We start from the raw sequence: 12,500 nt of genomic DNA, 5'->3' as shown, positions 1-12,500 counted from the left end.
AGAGGACAGGTAGGATCCCATCACTCTCCCCCTTTCCTCACCCCCCTTCCTCACCCCCACTCCTCCCTCACTTTATCTTATCAGCTCGAGGTGTCTGCTGAGTTCCCGGTCACACGGCAGAGATGACTGATAAGGCGGAGGTGACTTCCTGATCTCAGGCACGACCGGCTCTTATCACAGCTTCACAGGAAATGGCCCCAAATTCACTGCACAGATCGATGGACTCAATTATAATGACAAATCTCAGACGTCTGATCGTATGAAAGATGGTTTCTCACATAGCTTTTATGGGTTATGGTGGACAGAGCTGCTGGGAGCACCACAGTCTTTGGTGAATAGTGAAATAAATGATGTAAATGAACCTTTATTAATCATTGATCACTATTGATCTCAGAATATTTGTAGAGTCAGAATGATAGATCAAGAACTTTGACATGCAAATTAGTAAAAATGAAAATAGTTTGAAATCAGAGAGGATTTTCTTTAACCTTTAAAGCTCTGTAGAAAGGATCTACAGATACATGTGTTTGTGTTTATATGTTGATGCTGTTACTTAACCCTCCTGTTATGTTGAGGGTCAAATTGACCCATTTTAAAGCTCAAAAATAAAAAAATAAAAATGTTAAAAGTGTTTTTTCACTATGAAACTTCTTCTGCTTGGCTTAATTAGTGTAAATAACATGTAATATGAAAACTCCTTGCCCAAGGACACTTTGCCATTTGACTGCAGGAGCTGGGATCAAAGAGATACAAGCTGTACTTTATACTTTATTGGTTCCCCAATAGGGGAAATTCTTTTGCTACAGCAGCTTAAAACACAGGACAGGGGAATACAACAATGTACTAACATAGTTAAAAAAATATAATAACAATAATAATAGCAATGATAAAATAAAATTAAATAAAATTAAATAAAATTAAATAAAATTAAATACAATAAAATGAAATAAAATGAAATACAATAAAATGAAATGAAATAAAATAAAATAAAATAAAATGAAATGAAATGAAATAAAATGAAATACAATAAAATGAAATAAAATAAAATAAAATAAAATGAAATGAAATAAAATAAAATAAAATAAAATAAAATAAAATACAATAAAATTAAATAAAATAAAATATGGCAACTATTACAGATGTATGACAAGCTGGCAGCCCTTAGAACAGTGAGGGACAAGTGGGTAGAGCAACTTCCACTACTCTATAACCCAGGCCTTAATGTCACAGTGGATGAAAGGCTAGAGGCATTCAGAGGTTCCTTCCGTTTTAGGAAACATATGCCTTCCGAGCCAGCTAAATACAGCATCAAAATCTGGCCAGCATGTGACAGAAGAAGGGTCTCATGTTCATTTATCAACATTACGTCACAAAAAAAAAAAAAAAATCTAAATTTAAAATACAATAAACAAAAATGTAAGTCATGTAAAACAATTGTATTTATATTTAGGTCTTTTCAATGTAAATTAAAAAAAGTTTTAACATGAATTTTCATAAAAAAAGAGTGAGTTATCCTTATTGAACTATGATCTGTGAGAGTTAAAGAACACCATTGCACTAAATATTGATTTAAATGGTTAGTAATTGAGTTAACAATGAGATTTTAAAATAAGTTTATTGGGATTGTTTTTAGTTCTGACACTTTTGAATCATTAAATACGCCCCGGATCAAGTTGAACCACGAACTTTATTGCTGTCCCATAGAAACAAGCATAACAGGAGGGTTAAATTAGATGTTAATGCTCATTATAGGTCACTGAAATACTGTAGATACGCTTACATTTTGGGATATTAAGTATCAGAATTGTGCTGTATTTTAAACAACTCAACGAGCATTTGGAGGGTTTCATGTGCATTAAAAATACAGTGCATGTGTTTGTGTTTTGGATCTTCTAAAGCAACTTATTCCCTAATCATTTAAACGGAAAGTTAAATTCTGAGTGACGAGCAGTGTAAAGGTAAGGAAACACTCAGATAACAGTCGACATCGAGCACTATATATTTAACTGGGTAAAACACGGGATCACAGGTACACACAGAGCAGGTACCCCATTTACAGTCATGGTAGCACTGGTTCTCTCTCTCTCTCTTTTCATCTCCTCTATCCCTCTTTCCAACCCCGACACAGTCGAGGCAGGTGGCTGTGTAACATGAGTCTGGTCCTGCTGGAGGTTTCTGCCTGTTAAAGGAAGTTTGTCCTTGCCACTGTAACTTGCTAAATGCTGCAAAGTGCATTAATCTTTATTTATATTGCGCCAAACCACAACAAATGTTATCTCAAGACGCTTTTACAAACAGAGCAGGTCTAGACCGTACTCTATGTTATATTATTAACAAAGACCCAACATCAAGACAGGATAAGATCCAGTCCCATCTTACAGACAGGACTCAGTCTGATCTCATCTTAATCCACCATGAGCAGAGCACTTTGCAGCATTTAGCAACTTACAGCGGCAAGGACAAACTTCCTTTAACAGGCAGAAACCTCCAGCAGGACCAGACTCATGTTAGACATCCTACTTTATATCAGTTTTTCTCGATGAAAATACCAAGATGCCACCTGTCATCTGTGCTCGTTTACCTCCAGGTCGTAGAGCATCATGGCAGAAACCTTTAGATGGAGCCTGGAATAGCCTCGGCCAGTTGCGGCAGCTTAGACACAACATATGATATGACATTTCCAGCCTGTAGTAATTCAAATATTGATATCTACTTGCACTGATGGGCAATTCTGGTGTCATCTAGCTGAAATGACGTTTGATTGTTTGGTTGAGTAAACGTGAAGACCTCTGGTTGGTGTCAGTGCTCTTTGTTTTGTGAGTTTGTTGGAGGTATTCAACACTCCACAGTTCTAAAACTGTTCAGTGGTTTGAAAGCTACCTGAGCAGTAGGAAGCAATGTGTCAGGGTTGAAGGCTTAGCTTCTGACTTTATGAATATAACAAATGGTGTCCCGCAAGGGTCCATATTGGGTCCTATCTTATTTGTCATCTATATCAATAATTTATGTAAAATTTAATGGATGCAAAGTTTCATTTTTATGCGGATGACACCGTTTAGAACTTTAAGCGTTGTCCCTATCAAGTGCAATTAGCAAACTGCAAGCTGCATTCAACACAGTACAAATGAATCTTTGTAAACTAAGGCTGGTTTTAAATACCGACAAGAATAAGGTGATGTATTTCTTTAAGTCCAAGGGGACCGTGAAAAATAACTCTAAGATTTTCACCTCCACAAATAAGGAAATTGAATGTGTCCCAACATTTAAATATTTGTGTTGTCTCTTAGATGAAAATCGTTCTTTTAATCGTCATATTGAGAGTCTAACTAAAAAAATGAGGGTGAATTTGGGTTTCTTTTATAGAAACAGACGCTTTTTTTCCTTGCTGCGCGTAAAAAGCTCATTCTAGCAACCTTTGAATCTGTAACTGACTATGGTGATGTTCTTTATATGCATGCTTCCTCAGCCTCTCTGAAAAGGTTGGACTCGGTGTACCATGCTGCATTGGGGTGGTTTCTGGTTTAGGTTTCCGCACACATCACTTTATCTTGTATGAAAAGATAGGCTTGTCCTCCTTACAGAAGAAGAATGGAGCATTGGTATATCTTTCTTTATAATGCCATACGACAGGAGCTGCCGTCTTATTTATGCTCTTTATTGACTCCTAAAGTTGTCAGTGGCTGTAATCTTTGGTCCCATGGACAATTTCTTTTTATCATTCCTCTGACTCGCTCTGTCTTTGGTAAAAGTGCTTTTAATGTCTTTGCTCCCTCTTCTTGGTTCGAGCTTCAGGGTCACCTGAAACTAGATTGTTTAATTTGATTGGAGGATTTTAAAACTAGGATAAAGGATGATCTGATCAGTTTGTGTACATGTTTTAGTGCTTAACACTGCTAATTTATTAATCAATGTAATAGTCACTTTATGTTTTGTCCTGTTCTATTTTGTGAAACTTGTTATGCTGCTGTCTTGGCCAGGACTCCCTTGTAAAAGAGACTTTGTATTTCAATAGGACTATTCCTGGTATAATAAAGGTTAAATAGAATAAAAATGAAGTCAGATATACCTATAATCCAAATAACCTTGAGGTAATGCAATGGTATTACAGTTTATAATTTAAATCAGTGTTAAAACAATGCAAAATGCTTCATCATCAATACAAAGAAGTAGTTCCCTTGCTTTTCTTGTTTCCGTCATACCAATTCACTTTAATTATTCAACAGGCTCACTGCAGAATGATCACTCTGAGCTCTGAGTTATTACTGTGTATGAATGAGAATTACATAGCTACTACTGAGCAGGAGTTTGTGGGGGGCATGACACAGGGGACATTATATTTCACATCAAGTTGAGCATTTGGTATGTCTTTGTATCGCTTGTTTCACAGTTGAAGCTCAGTCTTTTATCATTTAAACTCAGCAGGTAGAATGATGTACAAGAAACTGTTTCTACAAAGTTTTCAACGATAAGAAAGAAAAACCACAGAAAATAATGTCAGTAAACTCAGGGATCTGGATGGTATCAGATGTGTGTTAGCGTCTGAAGTTCAGATTTGGCCGTAACTGAAAGGCAGCATTTGTGTTCTGTTACTGTGTCGTGAACACTAACTCCTGGGTTTTCCCACAGACACCATCTGCAGAAATCTGTGGTGCATCAGACATTAGGAGCCCTGGCAGCTGTAGTTGAGGAAACTAACGGCGTGCTCGATCACACGGACATGAAGTGGAGACCTGCAACCAAATCAGTGTGTAAAACGGCTCCAAAATATCGCTCCATCCTCTCAACGGCCACCGTAAGTACACTTCAGGACTCTTCACAGTGCCACCACTGGTTCAGTTTGATTCCTCAGTTATGGCCATGGGAAACTGATAATTGTCAGTCAGCAAGGCAGAGGGGATTGGAAATGATTCTCAATGGAGGGAAAAACATTGTTCTCCTTTTGAGATCTGGCCTACACAAGCTGGTGTTTTTTAATAAGAGCTCTCGCCGTAAATGTTAAACCAAAATGCCGTGTTTATAAAAAATGATGCGTCTAATCCTGTTTACCAATCCTCAAAGTAATAATCACAAAATCTAATCATGGCTCTACCCTGAGCTCTTTTATGGATTCTTTGTTTTTGTCAGTAGTTTTTGATGCTAATATCATGGAGTACTTGCTCAAATAACTCCCCGCGATAATAATAACAAAGACGGGTGTTTCTAAAAGCTCATTTCCCCTCCTGTTAAAAAATAATGAGTCAAATTCAGACGGAAGTTAACAAAATAAGAAATGTTTTTATTCACTCAAAACAAAAAATATCTGTATTCCTTTTCTCAAATAAACAGCCTGAAAATAAATTCATGTTTTCCAGGTTTAGTTGAGTCCTACAGGATGTAACAATGTCAGGAGATTTTTGAGTATGGCCTTTTACATCACTATTACTGTTACATTACTAATAACTACAAAAATTAATCCAAAAACAAAAACAAACCTAACTAGAAGTTCCTTTTTCTGTTACCTCTTCTCTTATCTCTCCAACTCTGACTTCTCCAGAGGAAGACGTCTCGTTGAGTGGTCTTCTTGCAAGTCTTAAATGTTGGCAGATATTTCAAGTCGGAGTCAATCTGAGCCTCTCAGTTGCCAGCAATTTGAAAGACTTACTTTGATAAGGCTCATTTCAACCCAAGAGATACTCCTGAGACGTTTTAGAACATATTGCAGCAATCTACCAAAAAATTTCTATGCCTGTTAGTCATAGACTCTGAACGCTTGTAAGAACAGGACTCAGAAATAGGGATGGTCAAATAAAGGACAGGCATGCAACATGAATTCACATAGCTTCTTGTTGTGGCGTCCAACTCTGCTTGCATTGTGCTGATTTAAAGCTCCCGTGAGCACTTTTAGCTGTGCATGAAACATTATTAATGAATTGAATTAATCTTATTTAAGTTAGAGAAGATGCAGTTTCACATAGTTACAATACAAAGCATGACACTGATGTTTGCTCAGGGACTTTGCTCAGCAAAGGGAAGAGTTGTACCACTTTTGTCCACAGGGGGTGCCAAAATTGACTCAAACAGAAAGGTCGTCACAAGAGGAGTTTATGTTGATTATAGAACAGACTGAAATCTACATTTTTTATGAGCTACAAAATCAAAGAAGTCCACAAGTTACAATTTTGACTCTTTCTTTATGATTCATTATAACGCCAAAACTGCTGCCGTGGATTAGGAATTAACAACAGCCTTTGTTTACATATGACATGTAACAGGCATGAATTCTCTTTGTCTGATGTATTTGACTGTAAAAAAATAGAGAGATATTTTTCATCAGAAAACATCACCTATATTTAACATTTAGATTTAAATTCAACATTTACCATTTATATTCAGCATTTGGATTTAACATTTAACATAACATATTTTTCATCAGAAAACATCACCTATATGAGCAGACAAGATCTATGGGGCATTTAGATTTAAGATCAAACATTTAGATTTAACATTTAACATTTAGACTTAACTATCAACATTTAGATTTAACATTTAACGTTTATATTTAACATTTCGAGTTAATAATCAACATTTATATTTATATTTAACATTTCGATTTATAATTAGCATTTGGATTTAACATTTTAACATTTATATTTAACATTTATATTTAACATTTAACATTTATATTCAGCATTTGGATTTAACATTTAACATTTAGATTTAACATTTAGAGTTAACAATCAACATTTATATTTATATTTAACATTTAGATTTAACATTTAACATTTAGATTTATAATTAGCATTTGGATTTAACATTTAGATTTAACATTTAGATTTAAATTGAACATTTACCATTATATTCAGCATTTGGATTTTACATTTAACATAACATATTTTTCATCAGAAAACATCAGCTATATGAGCAGACAAGATTTATGGGGCATTTAGATTTAACATTTAACATTTAGACTTAACTATTAACATTTATATTTAACATTTAGACTTATATTTAACATTTAACATTTATATTTACCATTTATATTTACCATTTATATTTACCATTTATATTTAACATTTATATTTAACATTTATATTTACCATTTAGATTTAACATTTATATTTAACATTTAGATTTATATATAACATTTAGATTTAACATTCTTCATTTAGATTTATATATAACATTTAGATTTAACATTCTTCATTTAGATTTATAATTAACATTTAGATTTAACATTTTACCATTTAGATTTAATGTTTCAGACATTTAACATTTATATTTAACATTTGAATTTAAATTTAACATTTAACACTTATATTTAGCATTTGAATATAACAGTGATTGTAACTTAAAAATATTTTTACAACAAAATGAAATGTGGAGATCACAAATATTGCCCCAAATGTGATAAAAAAAAGTGACTTTTAAAAATAAGTTTTTATGACATTTTGTAGCTTAATGTGAAAATGTATTGCTTTTTTTCCCAGTGTGCACAACTTTACAAAAGTCGCCCCATCAAAGATGATGTTTACTGAGAATTCCTCACAGGAGCTTTAATGTAATGTAACACAGTCGATATGGAGACAGGGCTGAAGCAAAAGACTTAAGATAAAGAATGATCAATAAGATTTAATATGGATTTTAGAATCATTAATCGCCTCGTCTTGAATATTCTTTATCTGACATTGCTAATCGTATTTAACCTCTTAATACTTGCTGCCTTCTCTCAGGAGCCATGTGTGGTTATACATATATACGTAGTTCCAGTTCTTCAGAAGTGTAATAAAGAGAAAACAAGCATCTTTAAACTGTTATTTACAATTTCCACGTGCCAGACGTTCAACATGGTAATAATTATGGCAGGTTGATTCTCCCAAAGAGTCTTGTGAAAACAGCTCTGTCCTTTAAACTCATTGTCTCATGCTTATTGGAGCATGAAATATATTTAATTTCTCTCCAGCAATCATTAAATTATGCTAATTGCACAGACAAATGTTTTTAATTACACACCACAGGGTTTTAATTGAAATTCAATAAATTAATCCATATATTGAATCACGCCTGGCGTTCAATATCACAGAGTGTTTCAGGAGGACTTCACAGAGGGATCCTGAAGGCTTCTCTGTGGTGTTTGCACTTATTTATGGGTACTCAGGGAACGAAAGCACATCCTTTTAAGAAATGGATCTCTGCTTTAATATTTTCACCACAAAAATTCCACCTTAAAAGAGAAAGATTGTTTTTGTCACTTGTGTTTTGTTTAATGTGTGTGTGTGTGTACTGATTTCCATTTTATGTTAATTTAATGGAGAAGAAAGCATCCTGAGTTTTATTCTGAAGGGGAACGGTAGGTATGCGTTGACAAACAAAAAAAAAAATGGGGAATGATTTAAACACTTTTAAAAACACACAACCCTTCACTGTAAATATGTTTGGATAAATATTGAATTTTCTTTTGTGGTGGGAGCATTACTAAGTTAAACCAACACACAGGAAAGGAAGCACAGGTTTGCAGGGATGAATGGATTATTGGAGGCAGTCTTGTCAAGATATCTGAAGAATGTCTCTGTTTTTAAAATTGTCCTTCTTTAAGTCAAATCTGTACTCCTGAGTGCGCACAGATGCACATAGATTCAAGTGGTAAACAAGGATAGTAAAGGCACAGAGATTTGTTTTAATTTCCCTCAGGAGTCGCTCCGTTGTGTTGACTTCAAACTTGAGAAATATAAATGGGAAAACCTTTAAGAGGAGAGACAGACTGATAAACCTCTCAGTGTTTTAATAAGTAAAGAGAGATCATAATTTTGTGAGATTACTCCACCATGATCCGTGGAGATTTACTTTCTTTTTTTTCCATCTGTGGATGTCTGCAGTGGGAATTATTATTATTTCGGTATCCAAAATGAAAACACACCTGTAAAGGATTCGGGGCTTCCAAAATAAAAAAAAAAACCTCCAGAAATAAGAGTCCAGTTCCAGTCAAAGTCTAACTGGCTCTGGGTTTGAAGAGAGGGTTATTGTCTTTTTCTTGCAATTCACGACTCTAATGATGCACTTATGTTGCCCGCTCTTCCCTTTTTCTTACACCTTACCTACTTAAGGAGGAAATCTTGATTGGTAAGTCGATGCTATCCGCAGATTCAGGGATTTACTTGTAGGTCGGTGCAGGCTGATTATTTACTTCTTACAGGAGAAAGAGTCACAGTCATCTGTCCTTTTCTGAGGGCTTTCTTAGTTAGACTGATGGGATCTCTCTTTGTCTGCAATCCTTTTCATTTCTACATAATACCCATTTTGTGATGTTTGTTCGATGTTCTTTAAATGAGGCTTTTCAACCGGGCTATTCTTTACTCTTCTTCTCTTCACTGCAGTTAGAGGCGGTAGATCTTTCCACGCATAGTTTTTCTTTCTTCTCTGCTGTTCTGTTTCTTCCTTTCATATAATTGTTTTAGTTTAGACCTACTTTTATATCAATTTGTTCCCTGTTGATTTCTTTGACTTTAGTTGAGTTCAGACCCGTTTTGAGGTTAATCGCATGCTTCAGATTTGCATGATGTCTTCTTTATCTTTCAAAGTTTATGTCCAAGGAAAAGAGACCTCTTCTCTGTGTTTTGGAAGGGACTATGTTGCTTCTTATCTAGTGTATTCACAGTTCATCAAAGCAAGATAGCAGGATCCAGCTGTTTTTATATGTTTGGTTTTAAGCTGCAGCTTATTTGTCTGTTTGCAGATTGTGTCATCAAAACCTGTAGACGAGCTCTTACACAGAAACGGGTCTCAGGATTTATCCAGCCAGATCGAAGGTCCGCACGATTACGATTCTGGGAATGACACGTCTTCTCCGCCATCCAGCAAAACTGGCGTTTCTCGAGTGAGCGTCGCTGACATCAAGAGGAGTCACTGTCAGCGTCTGGCCTCCCCGGAGAAGCTGAAGTTTAACGACAGAGACAACGTGTCTGATTCAGGAAACTCTGTGACCAGCTACGCCTCCCTGTGCAGACCTTACGGCGAGGACGGCTTGTCTGCAGCTCTCTTCAGTGCAAACGGCAAGAGGTAATGTTGTTTCCACAATAAATAATCCATCCGAATGAGTTCTTACCAGGAAAATAGCAAGCTGTTTATCTCCAGTTTCCACGCTCTGTTTCCTCTTTTGAAATATTCATTTATACGAGAACAACAGAGAGCAGTTCTTAGAAAAAAAGACAGCGGCGTACAGTGTTAGTGTTATCACTCAAAGCAGTGAAACGTCTTAATGTGTTTTCTCAGCAGGGAGCAGATCACCTTGGGGTGTCGGGTGGAAGTGGTGAGATCTCCAAAGACCTCTGGCTGTTCTCAGAGGATGAACAAATCATCCGGAAGGCGTCTGAAAACTCGGCAGTCCAGCAGCAGGAGCAGGAGCAGGAGCAGGTCCTCGGGGAGTTCCAGATACCCCGGACGCTACTCTCGAAGCCTGTCGCTGTCATCCTGCAGGTCTGTGAACAACTGAGCTGTTTCAACATCACTCACAGAAACCAGTGTCCAAATGTCACTCAGGACGTTTGCTATCATGTGTATTTGGATTCAGACTTTAAAAGTGGACTGTGGCTTTGTGAAGTATCCACTTTGAGTGTGTCATTCCATATATGGTGTTGCTCTATCCACTAGTGGACATGTTAAAGGGGTATTTCGGTTTTTTTTTAAGTGGGGTCGTATGAGTTACATTACACTAGTGCTCCTGCTAGCCACAATGAGTGCCAGTGAGCTCTTCCCCTTTAATGAGAAAATTCCCAGAGGACCGGAAGGCAAGCTAGGCTACAATTCTCTGCAGACAGGGCCTCCTATTTCTCATAATTTCGCTAAAGTTGAGAAAATTCGGTCCACATCACAGTGCATCACGGAGCTAATCAGTTTGCTGTCAGAAACCCCCCTTTGTTTTGGCACTATTTTCGGACGCACCTAGCAGACCGGTGTTCTTCAGCTGCATGAGCACGGATACACGCCGATAAGCTGTTTGGATCAACAAGCACTTTGCATTTTTATCAGACACTTTTAGGAACAAAAACTACAAACTGCAGAAATTAGTGATTCTGACAGCGACGATGACATGCCGTTTACTGTGGACACAAGAGGATCTCTCTATGAACCAGAGTTTACAGAGGAAGAACTCCAGATGCAGACCCAACGTACTGAAGAAAAGTGGGGAGAAAGTTCTGTGCTAAAGAGTGAGCAGGAGTGCGCCGTTGGCCTAGCGGTCTAAGCGTGCACCCCATATACAGAGGCTATAACCCTTGTTGCAGAGGTCGTTGGCTCGATTCCAGCCGCGACTATTTACTGCATGTCCTCCCCCACTCTCTACTCCCCACATATACTGTCTATCTTCGGCTGTCCTGTCCAATAAAGGTGAAAATGACCCAAATAAATAAATAAATAAATAATCAAAGTATGAATATGTGTGTTAGGAAAGTAGGAAGAGTATTTGTATGTAAATATGGCTTAGACTCAGGATTTGAATCAGTATCATGTTGTATTGCTTCATTTTCTTAATTTATCAATGTCATGAATTAATCTGTGAGCTTCCAGGGTCCAAAATCACATCTCACATCTTCATCTTTCATTCCCTAACAGTCTACAACCCAAAGACTCTTCACTCCTTGACAATGACAAAGAAAACCAAAAATCCTCAACAAAGAAAACGTGGAAATAGTTAATGTTCACCGTTTTTTTAGCTTGGAAAAATATGAATGAATGCACAAAATAGTTCACTTATCAGCCACAATTAGCATGCTAACCTGTAAACACAGACATGGTTAACCCTACACTTGTTAAAGTAATCATTTGTAGTGCTGCCACTTTGAGCATGTTGACATACAGCTCAAAATGACAGAGCTACTAGCATGGCTGTAGTTTAAAAACACACTGACATGGTGAAACCTCCAGCTTGTATTTCTGATGTGAAGGTTGGAAAAGTTTCTTCTTCCTAATAGTGTTTTTTCCTGTTACCAGTTCGTACTCACGCTCACCGAGTTACTCGTCTGATCCGAGGCGACGAGGCAGCGTGGCCAGCCTGAGCTCCAGAGGAAGCTACTCCAGATACACTCCTGACAGGTGCTCGTTCACCAGCTGATAACTTCTCATCAGTGCTTCACATAGATACATTTATATCTTTACATTGTGGTCGTGGTGATTAAAAATATCACTTTGTTGTGTCTGCTTCCCAGACTACGAGACAGAAAGAGAACTCCGAGCTCCAGAGAGACAGATGTGAAGCATGCACACAAGCATGGTGGGAAGAGACGGAGACGCAAATCCTACTCCCCCATGAAGAAGAGGAGGAGAGACTCACCGAGCCATCTGGAAGCCCGCCGAATCACAAGGTAGCCTACAGCTGGTAATTTATAGCTAGAATATCCCGTCTTATATCCCTAAAAGCGGCAAAAAACGCTCTGCTGGTTCCTCCCTCCGCCCCCTCAGTTGGACAAATCCCAGACCTGGAGTCACATCGTGTTGATGTGCCATGCACCTTGAAATGGCATTTAGCCCGA

At 37.0% G+C, this 12,500-nt stretch overlaps 1 protein-coding gene across 1 annotated transcript in view; it reads left to right on the top strand.

Annotated features, from left to right (window-relative positions):
* srrm4 (serine/arginine repetitive matrix 4) overlaps positions 1 to 12,500 on the top strand; it is a 112,417-nt gene that overhangs the window by 95,411 nt on the left and 4,506 nt on the right. Inside the window, exons 7-12 of the mRNA XM_034692402.1 lie at positions 1 to 9; positions 4,627 to 4,792; positions 9,710 to 10,032; positions 10,249 to 10,449; positions 11,962 to 12,063; positions 12,177 to 12,332. The exon at positions 1 to 9 is cut by the window's left edge and continues 75 nt beyond it. Coding sequence (XP_034548293.1) covers positions 1 to 9; positions 4,627 to 4,792; positions 9,710 to 10,032; positions 10,249 to 10,449; positions 11,962 to 12,063; positions 12,177 to 12,332 — 957 coding nt within the window. The remainder of the gene's footprint in view (positions 10 to 4,626; positions 4,793 to 9,709; positions 10,033 to 10,248; positions 10,450 to 11,961; positions 12,064 to 12,176; positions 12,333 to 12,500) is intronic.

Source organism: Notolabrus celidotus, chromosome 9 (assembly GCF_009762535.1).
Source record: "Notolabrus celidotus isolate fNotCel1 chromosome 9, fNotCel1.pri, whole genome shotgun sequence".
In the NCBI taxonomy this organism is placed as follows: Eukaryota; Metazoa; Chordata; class Actinopteri; order Labriformes; family Labridae; genus Notolabrus; species Notolabrus celidotus.
Note: the sequence above shows the minus strand (reverse complement) of the source record. Positions and strands in the feature narration are given on the sequence as shown.